Source organism: Simochromis diagramma, unplaced genomic scaffold, assembly GCF_900408965.1.
Source record: "Simochromis diagramma unplaced genomic scaffold, fSimDia1.1 OVJJ01000596.1, whole genome shotgun sequence".
Taxonomy (NCBI): Eukaryota; Metazoa; Chordata; class Actinopteri; order Cichliformes; family Cichlidae; genus Simochromis; species Simochromis diagramma.
This window is the reverse complement of record NW_024387245.1, coordinates 14,807,508-14,831,808: the sequence shown is the minus strand read 5'-3', so window position 1 is coordinate 14,831,808 and position 24,301 is coordinate 14,807,508. Positions and strand designations below refer to the sequence as shown.

Genomic DNA, 24,301 nt, shown 5'->3' with positions numbered 1-24,301 from the left:
TGTATTTATTTCTATGGAAGCAGTATTTCATGCAATATAGCAGTAAAATTCACTTTCCAAATCTACCTGACCCTATATACAAAAGTAATTGCCCCCTAAACTTAATGCCTGTTCGTGCCAGCCTTGACAGCAAGAACTGCAGTGAAGTGTTTACAATAACTGGCAATGCGTCTTTAACATCACTGTGGAGGAATGATCATCTCTGCATGGCAGAATTGTTTTACTTCAGCCATAATGAGAGTTTTTGAACTTGAACAGCCTGATTACGGTCATGCCAAAGCATCTCAACCTGGTTTAAGTCCGGGCTTTGGCTAAGTAACTCCAAAACCTTCTTTTTGTTTTGTTTTTTTGAACAATACAGAGGTGGACTTCTGGTGTGTTTCGGATCATTGTCCCTCTGTATTGCCCGACTGCTCTTGAGCTTCAGGGAATAAACTGATGGGTGGAGATTTTCCTTCAGGGTTTTCTGTTAGAGAGAGGAATTCATGGCAAGTCATGCAGTCATGCAGGTCTTGAAGCAGCAAAGTAGCCCCAGACCATCACACTACCACCATGTTTGAATGTTGGTATGACGTTCCTTTTATCAAATGCTGTGTTTGTTTTATGTGGGATTTAACAGGCCCCAAGTCTTCCACAAAGATTGACTTTTGTCTTGTCAGTCCACAGAGTACTTTCCCCAAACTTTCAGGGATGTTTTATTGACAAATTTTAGATGAGCCTCTGTGTTCCTTTTGGTTAGCATTGGTTTTTGCCATTGGATTTTTCCCATGGATGCCATTTTTGCCCACTCTCTCTTTTTTAAATTGTTGAATAATAATGAACTCTCACTTTACTTGAAGCAAGTGAGGCCTACAGTTCTTTAGAACTTGTTCTGGGTCCTTCTGTGACCTTCTGAATGATTCGTCAATGTGCTCTTGGAGGTTTTTTGGTATGGTTGCATAAACCCTACTGTTCCAGGTTTTCTCTATTTGTGGATAATGGTTCACCATGGTTCACCTGCCATTTCTAAGTCTTTGAGCTTAGAGAAATGGCGTCGTAACCCTTTCCAAACGGACAGATATCAATGACATTGTTTCTCATCTTTTCTTAAGTTTCTTTAGCTCGTGATATGTTGTATTTTGAGATCTTTTAGGCTAGTTCACGAAGAGATTCTAGGTTAAATCAGGACTATGTGTGGCTAGTTAAAGCTCATTCAGCTTTCGTATTTTGTATTTACATATGTTATCATTGTCCAATATTAAAATGTATTTGATCATGTGAAGTAAGTGTGACAAATATAAATATTAAACGTCTGAAATAGGCAAAGGTAACTCGAAAATGCTATAGAAATATTAAGCACTACAAGAGACTGGTCGAGAAATAAACAAACTCCACTTCCTCTCGGATGTTTGTAGCCTTCAAAGATGCTTTGTTAAAAACAGGAAGACGAGGATGTGCCTAGTCCGTTTCTGATTGGGTAAATGATCTGAGCGCTACCAAGGTAACAGCGGATAAGGGCGGAGCTAAGCAACTGACAGCATAAAACTTTGTTAGCTTCTCGCTAACTTTATTCTAGCTTCTGTTTAGCTATGTTATCAGCTTGAAAACGGCACCCCAGGATGCTCGAAAAGTAAGCCTCGTGGTTTTTTTACACCCTGTCAACTTCACAGAGTTTGACTATCTTAGTTCTTCAAGATAACTTGTGAAGCAGCTACTCTCAGTCAGCTGGACAGCTGCTAGCGAATGTTATTTTAGCTAACGTTAGCTACTCCATTCAGACGTATTCAGTAAATCGTCTAAAGCTTGACGTCTATCGAAAGTTACTTTGTTGCTGGCTAATTATAACACCTATTCGTGTTTTGGTAATTTTATTAAGATGAATTAAGAAGGCGACACGACGCTACATGGCGAGAGTGGCTGCTAACATACAAATCCGTGTTCCCCTTCTTAATTGTTGCCTTTTCCTCAGCAACTTTTGGTTCCCCTCGATGGCATGTGATTTTTTTTGGGCTGCAGACTCAGCGTTAATAGAGATTTTTGTCTTATAGGTTAGAGTGTCATGGAAAGGATGATGGAGACCTGTGCAAAATGGCCAGTTCAGTAAGCGCATAATTCCATTTAAAATTATTCCTAACTTGGTTTGAAAGGAGAAAAGTGAGTTAGTTGGGAGCTACCAGTGTTGAACATGTATTACTTGAATCTGTTGTGTTATATTTAGGTGGTAACGATGAGCAGAACTGATTTCCGTGCACGGCTGCCACAGTTTTTGGAGGAGAGGATGCAGACCAGCATGGTATGAAATGGAAATTGAGTGCCTGTGTTTTGTACAAGAAATGAGGGCCCTGGATACAGTGTTGTCAAATCGGGCGGTTTTCCACTCAATAGAGCTCGTTTTGCTTAGAGTTATACGGGTAATTTAATTGTGATGCAAAGTTGGACTAAAAACAATTTTACAAACGTGCTGTACTCTATGTAACTGTACTGTCATGTGATCATATTATTGCCTCATCAGTCTTGTTTGTCTTCTAGCTTACAGGTGTATTGATTGGAGCTATGGTTGCAGTTGTGCTGATTGGAATTGTGGTGCTCTTCCTTTACAGGAGATTCAAACATGCCCGTGAGTCATCTGACCTCTTGCTGAACTTCATATTTATTCTATGATAGGTAGATAGCGATATAGATATATATCTATATATATTTTTTTAGTCTTGCTGCAGAATGACATTTGTTGTTTGTCTGAATTATATTTTTGGATTTTCCGACAAGGTAATCAACAACCGGGTGTACCTCACTATCGATTCAGGAAACGAGATAAAGTGCTTTTCTATGGAAGGAAGATAATGCGAAAGGTTGTCTTTTTCTTTTTTTCCTTTCTCAGTTCTGTTGATGGCTCATACACACTCTCTTGGTATAGTCTACTAGTATAGTCTAGTAGATTGTTATCTGCTCTATAAAAACTAGTTAATTTTGCTTTTAATGCTTTTATGCCAACAGTTGATGTCCAGAAATACTTGATGTTAACATCTAGTTGTAGTTTCCTATTAATTTCATAGGCAACACTACTAAGACTATAGTTTAACCCTAATACACAATGACTGAAAATGCCTTCAGTAGTTTGGCTTGATGATAAATGACAAAGCCAGCCTTTCTATGTTTAATACAGCAGTTTAAAAAAAAAAAAAAAAAAATCCGTTTTAATATTTCTTAAGTAGAAATACAACTTTGGATAAAATTCTTTTTCTGCGCGCAATAAACAAAATATATTTGAATATTGTTTTGTAGGTTAAGACACTCTCCTCGCTTCCTTCTCCATCCCATCCCTCGCCATCAAAGCAACCCCAGCGGATACGAAAAAGAACCAAAGTTCTAAACATAGCCCGCAAGTATGACGAAAGAACACATTTTTAAATTCTGTGTACTCAAGGCTTTTTATGAAATTAGTGTTTTATTTTTAAAGTACATGTTTGTTTGTTTTTCCTCCTTCTGACAGAATTCTGAGGATCCGGAGAGACCCTCCCACCCTGCAGCCCAAGGAACCCCCTCCCTCCCTGCTGGAAGCTGATCTAACAGAGTTTGAAGTGCAGAGCTCGAATCTGCCTTCTGAGGTCCTGTATATGCTGAAAAATGTCAGGTAGGCAAGTCAATTTTTCGTGTGTGTGTGGTTTTGTGTTTGGTTTTTTTTTTTTTTTTTAAATTGCTTTTGTTCTTCAACTTGTAGGGTCTTGGGCCATTTTGAGAAGCCTCTGTTTCTGGAGCTGTGTCGACATATGGTGTTTATTGAGCTACAGGAGGGTGAAAGCCTGTTCAAACCAGGAGATGATGATGACAGCATCTATGTGGTCCAGGATGGAAGACTTGAGTTGTGCATACAAGAGAATGTATGTGAATGATGTGTTGTCTTCCATTTGACTCTTTCTTTAGGCTAATTTTGAAACTTAATTACCTTTGAAATTCTATTGCCTCTTTCTTTTTATGCAAGTAATATTGTTTTTTTTTTTTGTTTTTTTTTTTTTTTATTCTTACTGACCTGTAGGGCAGGGCAATATGGCCTGTATATGGCATGTTTTAAATAAACATTTAAAAGTGCAAGTGCAAATTCCTTGCTGACAGTTTAACCAGCAGGCATTTCCAGTACAAATTGGCTGACATATCCTCAGCATAACCATGTATAATATCCACAAAACTAAAAAAGGTTTTATATACACACACACACAATGTGGTAATATTATGTTGAAGCACAGTACATATTACTCCGCGAGGCTCCCGACTACGGTAGACATAATGCTCCGACAATCCATCAAGCGGTGCGGCTTCGTAGCTTAGCAAAGTCGAACTAAAGCACTTTTGACAGATTTTTGAGCGCGGTGTACCACCTAAAATCGGTTTGGTAATAACGATGGCCTGCTTGCATGCTCTACCAAAAAATGTGCTTTGGTGTGTATCTGACAGATGAAAGCCCAAACCAGTTCCACATCATTGAAGTTGTACCAGTTTTACAAAACAATTCTGGTTCATCTGTTTCATTCAACAATCTGCTTTTGCCCTTCTCATTTTCCGTCGCCGCCATGTGCATATGAAAACAAAGGCGCTGCACATGCGTGTTTACCCATATTCCAACCCGATATTTCATTTTCTTATCATTGCCTAACATTATACTGGTATTACCGTGAATAGTATGATATGGCCCAACCCTACTGACCTGTGACATTACATCAATTTATATAGAAAATGGTAAATTCAAAAGTTGTATTGCAATTTTAACAACTGTGCCCACTGGTCATTATTAAAGTTCATTTTAAAAAGTGTGATGCAAGGTCGGCTCCAAACTGTACCTAATTTAATTTGCATTCATTTTCAGCGCCTTTTCTGTTTTCCAGTTTTACTTCTAATGATAAAGCATGAACACCAGAGGACAGTAGAATAAATAGTAACTACTTTATTTTTGCCATCACAACAAGTGAGTGGCATCCCAATATGTTGTTGGCTTGCTTAAATTCTAATCATGTCCACTTAGCTGAAGTCCTACTTTCATCCAACTAGATGTCTGCAGATTTGTTTAGACAGTGTGAAATATTTTTACCTTATTAATATTATTTTGTTGGCATCATGTCCTGTATTCTTCTTTTTTGTATTGCAGGATGGCACAGAATCAGTGGTGAAGGATGTCCTCCCCGGAGACAGCGTCCACAGCCTGCTCAGTATTCTGGACACTATCACTGTGAGCTCCTGTTTTTTCTCTCTCTAGGTTATGTCCTCATTTGCCTTCTGAAGTGTCTGTGTCAGTTTGATTTGTTTATTCATTACCTTCATGCCCCTGAAACAAAATTAATGTACTTTGTATTTGCTGTAATTTGTTTATTTAAAGCTGCATCTTTTCGACTTTGTTTTTCTCTTCTTAAAATACATCATTGTCATCCTTTTCACACACTCAGATTGATGTTGTTTGGAACTGATTGTGCAGTAATGAACTCAAACCACTTATGTAATGTATAGAAAAAATCAGTTATTACAATAGAATAACTTTTTCATATCTTGTTACTTTGTTGCCATTGCATAGAAACCATTTAAACACTATCACACTTGTTTTATAGAGCTTTGAAGTGTTGACAGTTATTTAGGCCACATTAAAATGCTGCAAGCACAGGTACACGTACAGGTCACGTAATAAACCTTGGGGAAAGTATCCTTAGCCCAATTTATTACTTGGAGGACAGTTCCAAATAGATAGCTGTGAAAGATGTGGATGAGATTTCTGATTCTTATCTTCGATTTTGCCAGGGTTATCCAGCTCCATATAAAACTGTGTCGGCACGAGCTGCAACTCGCTCCACCATCTTACGCTTACCTGCTTCAGCCTTTGAGTCAGTGTTTAAGAAGTACCCCTGAGACACTTGTACGCGTCATTCAGGTAACAGATTGCATGATGTAGTGTTTGTTTTTTCTCCAATTAAACATCTAATTTGGAGCTACAACAATTAGCAGAATATACTACATATCATGTTGTAGCTAGGGTTTTTCTTTTTTTTTTTTTTTTTTTTTTTCTTCAGATAATTATGGTGCGCCTCCAAAGAGTCACCTTTTTGGCTTTGCATAACTATCTGGGCCTAACAACTGAGCTCTTCAATCTGGTAAGAGCAGAATTTGTTATAGGACACCTATAGTATTTATGTGCATACACATGGTCACGATGACTGTGTCACACAAGTTATGATGCAATTATTATTATTTATTTACATTTTTCCTTGACTGACAGGAGAGTCAAGCAGTGCCCTTGACCAATATAAACAATGTGATGGCAGAAGCAAATACTGGAAAGACTCGACGTCTCCACTTCCAGGACGAATTACCTGCCGGAACCACTGAAAACACTGCAGAGACAGGTCAAGCACACACACAAACATGCACTACATGCCGTTCAGTTTCAGCTTTGTCTTGTATTGAAACTGATCCAGTGCTGGCACTTGACTTTTGCAGATGGTGTAAAGGACAGCCATTCAACCAGGAAGCTGCAATCCACCTCTATGCCCACTGAATGCACAGGTGGGTCACTGCCTTGGACATAAGCGATCATCAAATGCCACATGGCTGTATTAATTTCCTGCACAGATGTACTCGTTATCCTAATCCTTTGTTTTCTGAGTTACAGGTAATGACCTGAGCATGGCCTGCGAACGAGCTCGAGTTACCATTGAGGAGGCTCCGTCAAGTCCTATCACTCACAAAGTAAGGTCTGCTTTTTACATTGAAGCGTGGTGACAGGTCTTGTGTGTAAATGTAACACAATAGCACAGTATCTGCTGCATCTTACCTACTTCCTCCATAGTAGTTTCTCTCCCTGTGCCTGTCTTTGTAGTCTAGTCTGAAGAAGAGTGTGACAATGCAACACACACCATCTGAAGTATTTCACTATACAGACAGTGGAGGGCACGCTGATGCTACCTATCTTGGTAAAAGCAGTGCAATCCTCCAAGCTGCTAAGAAAGACCTGCTGGGAATCATCCAGCTGCAGGTGAGGGGTTAATTGGAGAAAATTCAGCTGGTGTCAGTGTTCTGATCCTTTCAATGCACCCTTTTAAATTTATTTTTGTGGCATGTTAAGTGGGAAAATGTTAAACCAACAGTCTTGTCATCATAAGTGGATATTTAGAGTGCCTTTTTCTATTGCAGGACCCTAGTCTGCTTGAAGGCAGAGTAACCGTCCACCATGTCAAAGCTGGCTCTGTGGTAGCTCGTCAGGGAGATCAGGTTGGAACAGCAACTTAGAACCTAGCTACGTTTCATTCTGTTTAATATTTTACTTCATTTCAGCTCTTGATTAATTTATGCCTCCACTGGACAGTGTCCATGCATTGCAGAGGGTCGACCTGGGAAACTAGTGTGCATGTAAAGTTGTGTCCATGTGAACTTGCTTGTGGGAAGAATTAGAATGCGGCCCCCTTATACTATCATATGGTTAAAGGCTATCCTGATTCATACGCAAGAGGGGAAACGGGTTAAGCTTATAAAGTAAACAAACTAATCAGTCATTTAAAAATCTAAGGGATGACTGGGAATGACTTGCCTGTAATGCTTTCAACAGTAGAATTTGAATTTCAACACAGGTATTACTCATCTTAAAAATCATGAATTCAGTATTTCACCACCTGATTGTTAACAGCATTCAGAGTCGGACTGTTAAATCTGAGCATTTTCTCTCAATCGTTCCCTCTTGGTGTTTTAGGAGGTGAGCATCCACTTCGTGATTTCTGGCCTCCTCCATGTTTACCAGCGGATGATTGACCGTGAAGAAGAATTGCGCCTGTTTGTAACGCATCCCGGAGAGCTTGTTGGTCACCTTGCTGTTCTGACCGGAGAGCCCCTCATATTTACAGTTCGAGCTCAGCGAGATTGCAGCTTCCTCTCTATTTCCAAAACACATTTTTATGAGTGAGTGACCTGGACACACATCCTCACACTGTTGTGATGTTCAGCACTGTAGAGTTGGGGGGGGAAAACAAAGATGGCTACTTCTACTTTTGTGGATTCTTCTTTATTCCTTAGGATAATGCGAGTGGAGCCCAAAGTGGTGCTGAATGTTGCTCATGCTGTGGTGAAGAGGATGTCATCTTTTGTCAGGCAAATAGACTTTGCTCTTGACTGGATGGCTGTCGAAGCTGGCAGGGCTGTTTACAGGTATTCCTCTGCTGACCTTGTGTCTCATGTGTGAAATCAACTCGTAACACTACAGGCATTACTTGGTTCATGTGGGACAAGTTAATAAATACTAATCGAGGGAGGGGAAGCTGAATTTGGAAATGTGATTGTGAGTTGTTTGGAGTAGACTGAAGTTATCTGTATTTTTTTTCTTTTTTGCAGGCAGGGAGAGAAATCAGACAGCACTTTCATAGTGCTGAGTGGTCGACTGCGCTCAGTAATCATGAAGGAGGATGGCAAGAAAGAGTTGATAGGGGAGTACGGACGTGGTGACCTGATTGGAGTGGTAAGCACCGTGACAGCCAGAGGGAAGACAGCTGGGGAAGAGTTGATGGAAGACTATTAATATCCATGTTGTATCAAACAACACTAGCTGTTTGTTTTCATATAAGAACCTGTTAAAAGGTTAGATATAAAAAAAAATTACAATGTTAATATCACAAATGGAACTGCCTATTAGCTGTCAGTATACTGCATATGGCTGATAAGACTGGATTTCCTGTATGTTCTACTTTCAGTAAATACAGACTAAGACCAGTACATCTTGGGATATATTTAAACAAAGGGGGGAAAAAAGACCAAAAAATGTAGCCAAAAGGCAGCTGAAATAGAATATGCATAAAAAAAAATCCAGATAATTTTATCTTTTTCATGCTCTTTGTCTCGGGCTCTTTTTGGGACAGCTAAAGTGCATTTAGACAAAAGCATGCACCAAATTCATTTGCCAGACTACCAGAGGAGTGTGGGTGTTGTTAACCTTCAATACTGGTCAAAAGATTTGGGTCGTAATAAATGGATTGTTTGAAATTACTGCACTTCATATTACAATCAAAGGGAAAATGGGGGGGGGGGAGCAGCATGACTGGGATACATTTTTATACAGACATGATTTGATGACAATGATCAAATCTGATTCTAAGATATCTTCTAAATATTTTAATAGTACTGCCAAGTTTTTCTCAAATTAAACTCTATATGGTATTTTCAGCCTGTGTAAAGCAAAGTCACTTGGTTTAACTCATCCACCTCTCTGTCAGCTGGTGTGACTGGTTCAATGCTTCTAATAATACCTGGGTTAATGGATCCTATGGTTACTGTTACCTGGAGGAGAGACGCTGTCATTGGAGCTTCTGTGATAGTGATTGTGAGACAAATTTAGCATGGCTCAGATGTCAGTTTTAGATGAGGGGTAGAGGTTAATTTTAGCCTTTTAGCTTCGGATGTATTCTTATTTATTTGTTTATTTATTTTTAATCGAAGGAGACAATCAGATGTGTTCAGAATATACAGTGCCTGCCCTAAATGAAATAATTGATACAGAAATGGCAAATTCCAGGTATAAATTCTGTACTATTATTTATAAAATTATAAATAATTATATCAACATTTTTGTTATTAAGATGTCCAATTAGTTATTTACTTGCATTCCTGGATAGGTTTTGTTTGGATTTTGTGTAATTAATGACTTGTCTGTGCGCAGGTAGAGGCCTTGACCCGTCAGAACAGAGCGACCACAGTACACGCTGTACGAGACTCTGAGCTGGCCAAGCTACCAGAAGGTGCACTTTGCTCTATCAAGAGGAAATTTCCTCAGGTAGGCCTAATCTAATGTGTTAAATTCATCTTATTTGAAAATAATTCTGTTAAAGTAATCCTTTTTACTGGAGAGAACAAGCGTTATTGCCTCACCCGTCCCTTTCCTTTAAACAAAAAAAGACTTGAAGTAATCATGAAAATAATACAGATAATTAATACATTTAATCAAACTAATAAAAATTAACATGTTGCATTCACTGAAACTCATCACAATAAACATTTAAAATAAAGTCAGGAAATGACTTTGTACTGCAGAGTCTGAGTAACAGGGCTGATTATAAAATGTGCATCTCAGGTTGTCACCAGGCTGATCCACTTACTCGGACAGAAGATACTGCAGCAGGTCAATGGTCCTCTGACAGGTGTGTACATCTGTGTGCTATGCTGCCTATTTTGCAGGCTCTTTCCTGGCTCAGACATACTGGCAGTTTTTGTTGACATACCATAAAGGCAGTGATTTATTATAATTAAACACAAATATCTTGTGTTTAATTATAATAAACTGAAAATGTTTTGATACTGTTTGTAATTAATAAGGTTTGTAATTTTTCTTTGGCTCTTGCTAAAAACTTCTCAGAAAGTCCTTTATGTAGGGGCTGGGAAACAAACAAACTTTGGGTTGAACATATGTCTACACATGTTTTAATTGGTTAGGTTCTCCCATCATTTCTGGTATTAAATCTGTTTTTTCACCATTTGCAAATCTGTAACACATCTCCAGCTCGCAGTTTGGCCCTGCACACACCAGGAAGTAAGTGGGATGCAGGAAACCAAGCCTCCAACCTCTCCACTGTGGCAGTCCTGCCAGTATCAGAAGAGGTGCCTCTTACTGCCTTTACTCTAGAGCTGCAGCATGCACTCCTTGCAATAGGTAAGAATGGAAAGAGATATGGAAGCTCAAATTTGGCTTATAATCATTCACTGCTGTTCTCGACACAGAAAACGCTTCAGGTCATGGATGATTGTTTATTTTAAACATATGACCAGCCTACTGCTGCTCTTCACCCAGTCTGTTGTCATTTTCCAAAACTTCTTATCGAGGACATGGAGGCATGATTAGAGGGGGTGCCATGATGGAAATGCTCTCCCTTTAAGAATTCTGGATTCCTATTTGCATCCTAATTTGAACTGTAATTGAACCAAAATCAAATCACTTTCAGCTGTCTTTAACCTAGACGTAACACCTCCTTGAAGTAGACATTCATGGGTGTAATCTATCATCTCTCACATAAAGGTCCCACTCTTCTACTGACAAGTGGTATTATCAAACAGCGTCTTGGAGCTGCTGCACTTGACAGGTATGTTTTGCAGATTCAAACATTTTATGTAATTTGGCTGGTTCAATCTTCTCTTATTCAAACCTCAAATAAAATGAGTATTTTTCGGTGTCTTACTGCTTTCTGTTGGTTTTTATTTCCTTTGTGCTTTGTCTTTCACGCTCATTAAATTCTGCTAAAGTTTGCTCTATTGGCACAAGAGGAAAATGGATGTCTTGGATGCTGCCAGCAAAGCAATGCTGCCTGTCATTAATGGACTCCTTTCCTCTTTAGTGTTCATGAGTACCGTCTGTCCAGCTGGCTGGGCCAACAAGAAGACATCCATCGCATAGTTCTTTACCAGACTGACTACACACTGACCCCGTGGACACAGAGGTGCATCCGTCAGGCTGACTGCATCATTATTGTGGGACTAGGCGAGCAGGACCCTACTGTAGGGGAGGTGAGGTGTTCACTGGTTCCCAGGAGAAGAGAGAGGTGTATTACTAGGAGCTGTTAGAGCTACACTTTCAAATCATGCAAAGACTCTCCCAAATTTCTGTGAAGCCACATTCACAAATTATTGTGAATGTGGCTTCTTGTCACCTCTGCCAGCAAATCAGAAAAATACCTGAAAGCGGCGGTGTGGAGAGATGCACCACCTGCAGGATAAATAACTCAGTTAACAAAGATTCTGCAGTTCATTAAAAACAGTTTTGTATGAAATTGGCAAGTTTGATACTGGAAGCTTTCTGGTTTCTGTTTTGTTCAGAAATGACTTGGACAAATCTTTGACTTCATGCAGGTAAACAGTTCATGTGGAGAATAATCTCAAAAGCAATGAGCTGCTTTTTTTTTTTTTTTTTTTGTGTTAGAGAGACGAAAGCTGATAACATAATCATGGACTGTAACATCAAATTTTTTTTTTTTTTTTTTTTTTTAAATTGTGTAGTCTGCTTGTGTAACCTGTCCCTGTATAATTGTATCTCCATCTTTTATTTTATCTTTCAGGGCACACATGAAAGGTGGTGTATATGTTACAGACACACTATACCTTAAAAAGATGCAGGGCCTGTTGGTCACACAAGAATGCCTGAACCAGAACATTATTTATTTAAAATGCATATTTAGTGGAACTTTTTTTCTGCTTATTCTTTCACTCCAGTTTTTAAAGATTGAATTGAATTGAAATTTTTTTTTTTTTTTTATTTCAGTCAACAACAGATTATAATTTTACATAAAAGTACTCAAACAGAAACCGAAAAAGGAATAGGCTGAAGCCTTATGGCTTATACTTATCCTATCCCTTACCCCCATAGAAATAATCAAATCCTTAACCAAGAAAATAAATAGCATTGATAAATAAGTTGTATAACAGTTTGAAAAGAAATCAATGATAAATCAAGAAATTAAATCAACACAAAAATTTTAACAAACCAAATTTCTATAACCTTGTATAATACTAATTTTTAAAATCTTCCTGAAGAATGACAAAGAAAAACACATCTTCAGTTCATCATTAAGTCCATTCCATAATTTCACTCCCAAAACTGACACACATCTATACTTAACATTGGTTCTCACTTTAGGCATTTCAAACTTATAAGACCCCCTTAAATCATATTTTCCATCTCTTAGTTGAAACATACTTAAAATACAAATTGGAAAATTCTTTTTCATCACACGATATATCATTTCTAAAGTTTTAGAATATATAATGTCCATGAATTATAACATAGATGATCCTACAAAAAACTGGTTGGTGGACTCCCTATATCCAACTTTATTTATTATTCTAATAGCTCTTTTTTGCAATTTAAATATTGAATCCAAATATGTTTTGTATGTGTTCCCCCAAATTTCTGCACAGTAGGTCATATAAGGCAAACAAAGGGAAGTATACAATAAATAAAGGCAGTTCTTATTCAAAGAGTCTCTTGTTTTATAAAGAATAGAAATAGACTTGGATAATTTTTGTTTCACATGTTCTATGTGGGGCTTCCAACAAAGTTTATCATCAATAATTACTCCTAAAAATTTTGTCTCATATACTCTTTCAATTTCAACATTATTTAAATTCAATTTTACTTTAATATTACTTTTACTACCTCCAAATAACATAAATTTTGTTTTACTTTCATTCAATGACTGTTTGTATTTAATAAACTATCTATTTAACTTCATGAGTTCCGTTTCCACTGTTTTCAGTAATTTCTTTATGTCTTTTCCAGAGCAAATTATGTTTGTATCATCAGCAAACATCACATATTTTAAAGTATCACTGGCTGTACAAATATCATTTATATAAAGTAAAAATAACTTGGGTCCCAAAACAGATCCTTGCGGAACTCCACAAGTTACTTTTCTGAGTTTAGATTTCATGTTATTAATACTCACATATTGGAACCTATTATTCAAGTAACTATTTAACCAAAATTGTACAACACCTCTTAAACCATACCTTTCACACTTCCGTAAAAGTAAAGAATGATCTATCGTATCAAAGGCTTTACGTAAATCAATGAACACACCTATTCCAAACTGTTTTTCATCCACAGCCGTTGCAATATTTTCAATAAATTCCATCACAGCTAGAGATGTTGAGCGATTTCTTCTGAACCCATACTGATGATCATTCAATAAATCATATTTATCAATAAAAGAATCTAGTTTGTTTGCAAATAGTTTTTCAAGAATCTTTGAAAACTGAGGCAGTAAAGATAACAGAACATTGTATTTTTTCAGATATGATTAAGAAAAGTAATTGTTTGTTTCATGAAACCTTTGCAATAATCCAAAAATGTATAAAGGAGTTGCACAAGTTTGCTGCTTTTTTTTTTTTTTTTTTAATTTTTTTTTTCTCCCCCCCCAAGGACTCAACTTCTATAGTTCATGAAATGTTCTAAAATATCTGTGCTGCTTTCTCTGTAGTTGGAGCGCATGTTGGAAGGAAGTGCAGTGCGTGCGCAGAAGCAGCTTGTGCTGTTGCACAGAGAAGATGGTCCTGCACCCAAAGGAACCGTAGACTGGCTCAACATGCGAAGCTGGATTTCCAGACACCTCCATCTTGCCTGTCCCCGAAGGGTTTTCTCCAAACGAAGCCAGCCCAAACTGGTGAGAATGGAAGACATGGCCAGAATGTGCTGTGTGTATAAAAGCCCCCCCCCCCCCTCCTTTCAGAGCCACCCTCAGCTTGGTATTTTGTAGTTTTTCGTATTTCCTGTCTTTCAACATCAGTACATTAATTCTTATCCCACTTGTTTCGTCATCTTCTTTTAGCAGTACTTTGCTTTTTTTGCAGTTGGAGCTATATCAGCGTGTGTTTGAGAAACCAGCAGATCGCCATTCTGACTTTTCCCGCCTGGCTCGTGTTCTTACAGGCAATGCTATTGCTCTTGTCCTGGGAGGAGGAGGGGCCAGGTAATGTTTGTCACATGCTTGTTTCTCATCCTAATTTTAAAGACAACATTATACAACATCAGCTCCTAATGATGCTGGTTATTTATGTCAGTCTTTTCTTTGTAAAATTTTTCACTTTCCATGTTTGTTCCCCCACCCTTCTAACCAGGGGTTGTTCTCAAGTGGGTATAATGCGTGCACTATGCGAAGCTGGCATCCCCGTAGACCTAATTGGCGGAACATCAATTGGCTCCCTGATGGGCGGTCTATATGCAGAGGACCGTAGCCACAGTCGCTTGAGGATAAGAGCTAGAGAATGGGCTATGGTAAGAGTCAAAGTGGCAATTACTGTAGTATTTCAGATCTAAATCTTTCTGAATGCACTGACATCTGCTTTGCTTTGTTTTCCATAAACTATTCAGACGTTGTCCCATTCTTTCTTTAAAAGTCACTTCTGAGGCAGTTACCAGAACTCTAAGTTCAACCACAGTATAATTGTTTTGGGTTTTCGTTTTTTTTTTTTTTTTCTTTCCCCCTTCTAATGTTGCTTAAAAAATAAATAATAAAATGGAGGTGTGGTTTCCTGGAATGACATTGAGCATAGAAGTCTTGAATTTGATCAGTGTCAAACTTTTAATGATAGCAATCTAGAGTATGTTTTAAACTTGCTTTAAACTGGGTTAGTTATACATGGATGTGAGACTTTCTTCCTGAAATGATTTAAGTCTAATCCAGTTTAGATCTCAGTCCTGCTTTTAATTTGATAAACCATGCTGAGCACATTAACCACCATTTCATATCACGTACAAGTCCTGTTCCTGCCATTGAGTAGCTCTCTGCCTTAGAATGACTTGGCCTACATCCACGCATTGTTTTCTCTCCGTTTTGGCCTCCCGTCCACACTGAGACGACACCGAAAGTAAATGCAGCGTTTTCAAAACGCTCTCGAAAACGCATACATTTGAAGACTGTGCTTATGCGTCGCAGTGCGGACAGCGAAAATGGAGACTTTCGAAAACGATAATGCATGTTAGTCATGTGACCAATTAAACAAAGATAGCGGAGGGCATTATACAGCAGTTGTTTTGTTTGCGCTTAATTTTGACAGCCCTATTAAAGATTAGTATCAGTTTGTACATGCTTCAGATCGCTTTTCTTCAAATTCTTTAATTCTCACTCGCTTTTGCAACTTTGTACTTTTGTGTTACTCGCAGCAACAACTCCACCTCATTGTTAGTCCATTTAAGAAACAAAAAAAACCTCTGTGCTTTTCCTCGACATTTTGCCATGACGTTTCAAAGAGCCGGAAGGTAAATAAATGGCAGACAGAAATGAGGCAGGCTGAATCTTCTTGCGTTTCACGCATGCGCAGGACTGGAACGTAAGCGTTTTCGGCCGTTTCAATGTGGACGCAGAACTCTGTGAAAACGACTGAAAACGCTAGTGTGGACGCGGAGCGTTTTCTGAATCTATTCGGGCTAGTGTGGACGTAGCCTTAGATGTAACACTTCAGCTGTATCCCTATTTAGTATGCATCGATCGGTGTTTGCAAGCCCCGCTCATTCTTATGTTCACTTACTGCATGTGGAAAAGACACAGTAATGTAAAGAGTTATCACAGTGATCAACAAGGAAAGGGAGTACTCTGAAACTGTGCCATGTTAGGTAACCCTTTAACCCTAGATGGGGATGTCTAAACATAAGTCCCGGGGGCCACAATCAGTCCACTATAATTTCATAAGTTTTCCTATTGATAAAGACTACCCATCCATCATAGTAATTAACTAACAGATAAACAGTTAAATGACAGGAAAGTAAATTTTTCAACTATTGCCTGTGTCCTGGACTGCCTGTGTAATGAACTATTGTAACTTTTTCTTTAACTTAACACATTTATCATGTTTCACTGGTCCAGCCTGCTAAGATCAAAGTGAATTTGACATCACTGTCCTGGGTTTTCTGCTCTAAAAGTTAGCCCCACCTCACAAGTTGACAGTGTTGATGTGTTATATCTTAAATCTTAGCTAGAAGACATGAAAGTTAAACATGCAGGTAATGTTACAGATGAGCATTTTAGCTTACAAGCTGGAGTGAACAAATTGGCCAAGGGTGTGGGGTGTGGCGTCAAAATTAGTTTTGCAGTATTTTGAAGGCATTGAGGCAAAATGCCAGAAGTAGCTTTATAGTGTAATACTCGTGACACAGTATTGACAACTAGCAGGGCTTGTTACCGGTATTGATACCGGTATTTTGGATGCTATGATTATGGCACAGCCCTACTTCCAGCACGTTTTAAGAAAAACAAATTCATATGGACATGTTAATACTGTAAAAAAATGTAACTTTGTTGGAACATATCCATTAAAGCTGATTTGAGACACCTGCTCTGTCTCAGATCTGCAGGCAGAGCATTTGGTAGGTTTTGGTTTTCCACGTTGTATATGGCCTGTCCTCCTCTGGCTCTGTTCTTGCCTACAGAAGGTTCAAAATAAGTTTGTTCTTAGCAGACTCAAACGATGAAAATTAAGATGTCACAGGAAGCAAAACTGTATAGTCAATATTGTTCAAATGATTGAGAAATGTACACACTTGTCAGACAAAATATGACAAAAAGTGTGTGTGTGTGTGTGTGTGTGTGTGTGTGTGTGGTGTTTTTTTTTTTGTGGTTGTTTTTTTTGCAGTGCTGGGTATAAGGTGAGAATTGTATTAAAATGAAGTTCAACTTTTAGGGATTAATTCTGCTTTGCACTTAAGCAAAAAGATCTTGAGTTGCTTAGAGGTGGGAAACATTTATTTGAACCTCGTTTTAATTTGACTCTTTTGGCTTTTCCTGTAGGAAATGACTTCAGTATTTAGGAAGGTCTTGGATTTGACATATCCAATCACATCCATGTTTTCTGGTGCTTCCTTCAACTCTGGCATAAACAACGTCTTCAAAAGCAAACAGATTGAGGTGAGCTAAATGACAGTAGGTGTGACCCAGCTGTTGGAATACTGATCTGAGGCCAGTGTAAATTCTGTGTCATGTAGGACCTTTGGATCCCATATTTCAATATCACAACTGACATCACTGCCTCTGCCATGAGAGTACACACTGATGGTAAATACAGTGTTCAGTTTATTTATTTTGAAAGAATCATTCTGGTCTTGATTGAGTTTTCTGAATTGTGTTTTTTTTTTTTTGTGGTCATAGATGAACTGACTCTTTTTAATAGTCTGATTAATTTTCGGTTGATTCAGATTGGTTGCTTGCAGTTAGGCTTTATGCCTTTTTAAGTAAGTTTAAGTTGCTTGTTTGTTATTTGAGGTTCTCTATGGCGGTATGTCCGTGCTAGCATGTCTCTATCGGGATATCTCCCTCCTCTGTGTGACCCGAAAGATGGACACCTGCTGATGGATGGAGGCTATATCAACAACCTGCCTGGTTTGTTACATTCAGTTTGTACCTTCCCTTATTAAGTATTAAAAGTTGCCATACTTTGATGTAGTTGCTCAGCTGTTTGCTTATAGCAATATATTTTTAATTTTACCAGTACTGTATGCTGTTTGTCTTGATGTCTTCTTCCCCTGATTCTCCCAGCTGATGTTGCGCGCTCCATGGGGGCCAAAGTGGTAATAGCTATTGATGTGGGCAGCCGGGATGAAACAAATCTCACTAATTACGGCGACTCACTCTCGGGCTGGTGGCTGCTATGGAAACGCCTTAACCCCCTTGCTGAGAAAGTTAAGGTGAGGATTGATTAGGAGTAAAGACGCACCATGCTGTGCAGCAATGTTTTTAATTCTATCAATAAAAATAAGGATATTTTTGGAAATCGTCTCAGTGATTTATAAGTTAATTTCCACAGGTGCTGAACATGGCAGAGATTCAGACTCGGCTGGCCTACGTGTGCTGTGTGAGACAGTTGGAGTCTGTGAAGAGCAGCGATTACTGCGAGTATATCAGACCTCCAATCGACAGATACCGTACACTAGAGTTTGGCAAGTTTGATGAAATTGCTGTAAGTTTCAGAAATTTGTTTTCACCTGAACTCTTTTACCCCTGATCATGAACAAGTATTGAAACTTTCAGATGTTGTAAGACAAAAGTTTTTCATTATCTGAAACACTAGACCAGGGGTAGGCAACTCCAGGCCTCGAGTGCCGGTGTCCTGCAGGTTTTAGTTCGCACCCTGGGTTAACACACCTGAATCAAAAAATTAGTTCATTACCAGACCTCTGGAGAACTTCAAGAAATGCTGAGGAGTCATTTAGCCCTTTAAATCAGCTGTGATGGGTCATGGAAACATCAAAAACCTCCAGGACACCGGCACTCGAGGCCTGGAGTTGCCTACCCCTGCACTAGACCAACTTTTAAAAATAACTTTTTTGGCAAATAGAAAATGGTACTGATATGTGAATATGTTTGTGTGATTTTTAGGAGGTGGGGTACCAGCATGGCAAGACTGTGTTTGATGTGTGGCGTCGCAGTGGTGTGGTGGAAAAAATGCTGAAAGACAGACATCAAGAAGAGTTCCACAACACGCAAAGCAGAAGCAATGTAAGGATGTTGGCAGTGAACAACACATGGACATACACTAGAACATGAAAGAGTTCAATAAAAATCAACAGCAGAGTATAGACTTTTCTTTGACGTAAAACCACAAAAATATGGTGATGAAATACAATATAGTATATTAAACTTAATCAAGTTGTTTTAAAATGATTTGCTTTAGGGTTGTAATGACATTGAAAACTTTTGTTCTCTAGCTTTTAGCAGCCAGATTTTGAGATGCAAATTAAAAATGAAATACTAGTAAGCAGCCATATTCAAATCTCACTCCTCTGAATCCAATGTAAAGGCAACAAATGGACTTGTAAGCAGTCCTATTACAAATCCTTTTATAAGAATACAGCTGTTAACAAAATGTGTCAGGAAATGATGAGAGGGTATAAAAGCTATTTTCTACAAAAGGGAAGCTCGAGGAGGAGAACACTTCTCTGCTGTAGTTTATGGTCTTGAGTAATCTTACGAGTCTGACTAATTATCTTCAAAATCCATGTTCCTTGCATCCAGAGTTTAATAAATAAATAAATGGTATCTTAAAGTGAGCTTAACACCCCACTTGCAGTCCTTTCACATTGAATTGACCAGTTGGCTGGTTAATTATTTTGAGATCATTTTCTCACATTTTATTGGTTGTGCTATATGACTTGCTGTTAACAGTGCACCATTTTAGACCTTAAGCTCTTTTTTTTTTTTCTGATAAAGTAATAACAATAAAACTATGAATTTGCTTTTAATGTACACAAAAATAGATTTTTGTGCACCAGATTTGTTCCAAGCAATGTCACAGAAAGACAAAGCTCCTAACCAAAAGATGACGAGAATGATGAAGATGAGTTATTTACTCCCAGATTGAGCAACAACACAAGGATGAAGGGTAAAACAGCAGGACTCACACTGGCAACCTCCCCCTCCCTGATAACAAACAACAAAGGCAACAGAACAATTGCTGAAAACAGGATGGAGCCACTTTTATGATTGCAGATCTGAGACCGTAATGTTTAAGACTAAATGGCTTCTGTTCTCATTCTTTTAAACAATAGGCATCCCACACAGTTAATGAATGCATTTCTATTTTCAGATGCTACTGGAGAGTACAACAACCAGGGGATGCAATGCTTCTCCTTCTGTGATACATTTGATACTATTTATTTGTGTGGATGCACAAAATGCAGATCAAGACTTAAAAACATAACCAAGGTTTTGGGACTAGCCGAGCTTAAAAAAAAAAAGGCAAAACCAGATGTGCTTCACTGAAAAGCTGAAATTGCACAAAAGTCTGCAGCAGATTTTTTTTATTTTTTTTATTTTTTGATGCAGTTAGTTTCCATTATACTTTGCTGTAATTTCCAACACACAGCAATCTAGAGGAGGACAACTCCATTATAGTGTTTCTTGCAGCCGGCATGCTTGGCACACAGTTTGGAAGCGTATTCAAAGACAAAATTCCATAATGCCTCCTCAGTAGTCCCTGTAACTGACTGTGGCTCTTTTTTATTTTTTTTATTTTTTTTTTTTTTTTTTTTATTTAAAAGGTGGTGACATGTCCCAATGCTTCCTTCACTGACCTGGCAGAAATTGTGTCCCGCATTGAGCCCGTCAAACCTCCTCTTGTGGATGGTAAAACTACTGACACACACTCCAACACTGCAGCTTTCAGCCACACTCAAAGTACTTTTTAAGTACGCTCATGTCTCCATGTTTGTGTTTGTCATTCTTGACCTAATGAAAAACAAATCAACCCCACAAACAAAAGGTCATATTTTATTAGGTCAGAATTCTAACAAGTCAGGAGACTGACTTGTTAGCCTCAGTGTAAAACCTGCTGACGGAAAAGGGAACGTGTTTTTATTGTGCAATTTAGTAACTAAGCATTTACAAACTTGTTCTTATTCCTGTTCTCTCTATTTATAATGAATTTGTCATCCATCACTCATCAAAGTCCACCCTGCATGACATTTCTAATGTTCTGACTTATGCACCTGCACACCCACGTGTATTTGTCACCATTCTACACTCCAAATATTCCAGTTTATTCACCCACAGTGTGCTTCCTGTCCCCCACTCTTTCCTTGCATCAGAAGAATCCGACTACCACACTGACTATGAAGAGGATGCACTGGAGAGTGCTCTCTCTGACATGGAGACGTATAATCGCTATGGAGAGCACACCGAAGGGGAGGAGACGGCTGACACGGTGCGAACTTGTGGTAGTAAGATTAGAAACTGTGCGCTCTCTTTAAAGAGAAGAAGAGCAAGCAACCACAGTGAGGAATTTGTTTTTTACTCATGTCTAAAACAGGCTTTTCAGGTTCCATTATAATTAATTGTATTGTTTTGCAACACAAATTTCCACTAGAAAAATTTGCATTTCCTGCGAAAATGCAGTGTGGATGCTTTAAAGCTGAAGCTGCATGCAAAAACTAGCTGAAAAAGCTGAAAAGTTGCAGAAATTGTAAAAACTTTGCAGAAGCAAAGGAACTTTGCTAAAATGGAATAACTTAGCAGAACTGCAATATCTTAGAGGAAACATAAAACTTGGCAGAAATACAATAGCATAGCAGAACTTAGCAGAAATATTGTAACTTACCAGAAACATTATAACTTCTCAAAAATACAAGACTTTAGGAGAAATAGTATAAGATAACAGAAAGAATATATTTAGCCAGAAATACTTAAACATTATGGAAACACTATGATTTAGAAAAATAGTACAACATAGCAGAAATACTGTGATTTACCAGAGACACTGTGATGAACTATGAATATTGTAATTTTAAATTAATACTATGTTTTAGCACGAATACTATAAAATGGCAGAAATACTATATTAAGCACAAATCCTTTAAAAAGCAGAAATACTATATTAAGCAATATAAATATCCTATAAAAATCCTATAAAAAGCAAAAATACTGTACTATTTGGTAGAAAAACTATAATTAATCAGAAATACTATATTTGGCAGAAATACTATATTTAGCACAAATCTTATAAAATAGCAGAAATAGTATGTGTGGTGGGGCGTGGTCGGCGGTGCCATGCGGACGCACCTGCACGGCATCCGCAATCACGCCCGCCGTGTTAAAACACGGGGACTCGGGGGTTGTTGTGGTTGGTGGTGTGATGTGTATTGAATAAAGATGGCTCTGAACGGTGCTCCGTGGTCCCGCCGTGCCTTATTCACGCCACAGTATGATTTAGCACAATAGTAATAACTTAAACAGAAAAATTGGAAAAGCAAAATGGACAGCTAAAAAAATGCTGAACATGCTGAGGGTCCCTCAAATATACTTGTTAAATGAAAAAAATCGGCAAAAAAATATATAACAGCCACACAATCACAAATATGGACACATATGGAAACACACATGCACACACACACACACACACACACACACACACACACACACAAGATCCAATTCAGTCAACCAGCCTAAATAGAAACAGAAAGAGAGAGAAGCAAGAAGCAATGCTTAAAGCATCCACACAATTATTGCAAAGGTTTGTCTGGCTTACAATGACGACACACTTGATCGGTCCTCTCGGTAAAAGGATCAGTTCTTGGGAAATCAGACTATCCTGCTGGCTACTATTCAAAGTCAGATTGAAGTTCATACTGGAGTCTGGCCAGTTCATGCTTTTAAAAGTGATTAATATCATTAAAATTTTGAAATTAATTGGAAGCCATTGCAGGGGCATCTAGTTCAACTAAATTGATATCATTTAGAAGTTGGGGCTTGAGAACATTGTATACCTGCAACAATACAATTCAGGTTGTGTTTTGTATTTATTTATTTTATGGCTGTCTGACAATTTAAACATTCATTTTTAGATTTAACAAAGAAAAATGGGGATGACTATGCACGCCTCAACCTGATTCTCAGGATGTAGAACTGGATGGGAGATCGACATGCTCCATTACCCCGCCCATCAGCTGCCACCATCAGTTTCCGGATATCCCTAACAGTTCACTGGAAGCGATGTCAAACCAGCAAGTAAATTCAAAGTAGTCTATTTTTGTGACTGGTGGAGTAATAAAAGTTGCTTAAACAGGTTAGCACAATGGAAGCATTCTGTCTTTGCTAAATTTTACCCTCCAGTGTGAAAGACCAGACTCTACCTGCAAAACTTGTCATTTTGTCGTGTGTGTGTGTGTGTGTGTGTGTGTGTGTGTGTGTGTGTGTGTGTCTTTCATTTCTGCCGACGCCTCTCGTTATCGATACAGGGAAGAAAATGAGCTAGCAACATAGGGTTGACAAGCAATTTCTCAAACACTGCAGAATAAGCGAAGCACAAACTTCTAACCTCTTTAGTCACCCTTCATGCAGTCATCTCACTTTCATTTCCACTACACTGTTTAACATACCTGCATTGTTTGACTTGTGTGTTTTTGTTTTTTTAAAACAAGCTGAATTATATCAAAAGGTATTTTAAGTAGCAGTTATCTGGACTGTTAGACAGTGTAATGCCAACATGTCCAGCCTGTGAGTTTGAAACTTTGTTCTGGCCATGTTGGATTGGAGCTTAAAATATTTTCAGTGGTTGCATTCCACTTCAAAAAACTAGTTTTCCCCCTTTTCTGGTGAGAGCCCCCCCCCCCCCCCCCCCCCCAAAAAAAAATCTGTTTTGAGTCTGATGGAGACTGATGAAATCTGTAGCTCAACTTGTCTCTACATAGTTTATGCACTGGAATATGTGCTTGACCAAGTGTAGGTTGTTTTTGTTTTGTTCTTACCTCTGTGATGTAGAGCTAGGGTAAATTATTATTATTATTATTATTATTATTATTATCTTTTTTTTTTTTAAATTAAAAACAAGTTATCTGTGCATACAGATTTTTTTCAATGTAGTCAAAATATATATTTAAAGAATATATACATATTTTATATATGTGCCAATTATGTTGGCCTTCTTGATTAAGAATTCAGTCATTCCAAAAATGCAATTCAATGCACAATCTGTTAAGTACATAGCTTTGATTAACATGCATACTTGTATGACACAATTAAATTAATACACTGCTAATTTAATCTACATAGTAACAAAAAGATGACTCAGAGGAAGGATCTTCGCCAAGACTAATACTCCAATAAAACATTTTTCAAGAACCACCATGCTCAAATTCATGTTATTTAATAGTAAAGGAGTACTGTATTTTTCAGACCATAAGGCGCACTGGATTATAAGGCACACTGTCGATGAATGGGTCTGTTTTCATACATAAGGCATACCGAATTCACTTGCAGCTGCTCTATTCCCATGTTGTTGCAGACTAACCTCGTATTGTGGATGGATTATCTCAGTTGTTCTCCTGACTGAAGTTTGGTCCATT

The 24,301-nt window shown here is 38.2% G+C and overlaps 1 protein-coding gene and 1 long non-coding RNA gene across 2 annotated transcripts in view; one reads left to right on the top strand and one right to left on the bottom strand.

The window, feature by feature from the left end:
* Positions 1-24,301, bottom strand: part of LOC120714343 — an 873,031-nt gene that overhangs the window by 848,056 nt on the left and 674 nt on the right. The gene's annotated exons all lie outside the window — the stretch shown is intronic.
* On the top strand, positions 1,477-23,574 carry pnpla7a (patatin-like phospholipase domain containing 7a). The gene is given in 37 exon segments (XM_040000454.1): positions 1,477-1,609; positions 2,028-2,079; positions 2,198-2,272; positions 2,509-2,596; positions 2,746-2,828; positions 3,262-3,362; positions 3,470-3,610; positions 3,698-3,857; positions 5,117-5,197; positions 5,758-5,859; positions 5,861-5,887; positions 6,027-6,107; positions 6,233-6,359; positions 6,454-6,519; positions 6,626-6,702; positions 6,833-6,988; positions 7,147-7,224; positions 7,700-7,905; positions 8,020-8,151; positions 8,335-8,458; positions 9,653-9,766; positions 10,064-10,130; positions 10,490-10,639; positions 11,003-11,066; positions 11,319-11,487; positions 13,956-14,138; positions 14,326-14,444; positions 14,593-14,749; positions 17,259-17,375; positions 17,453-17,522; positions 17,730-17,846; positions 18,003-18,151; positions 18,271-18,423; positions 18,843-18,962; positions 20,504-20,588; positions 21,050-21,165; positions 22,802-23,574. Coding segments are annotated over 37 exon segments (3,924 nt in total). The 5' UTR covers positions 1,477-1,598; the 3' UTR covers positions 22,808-23,574.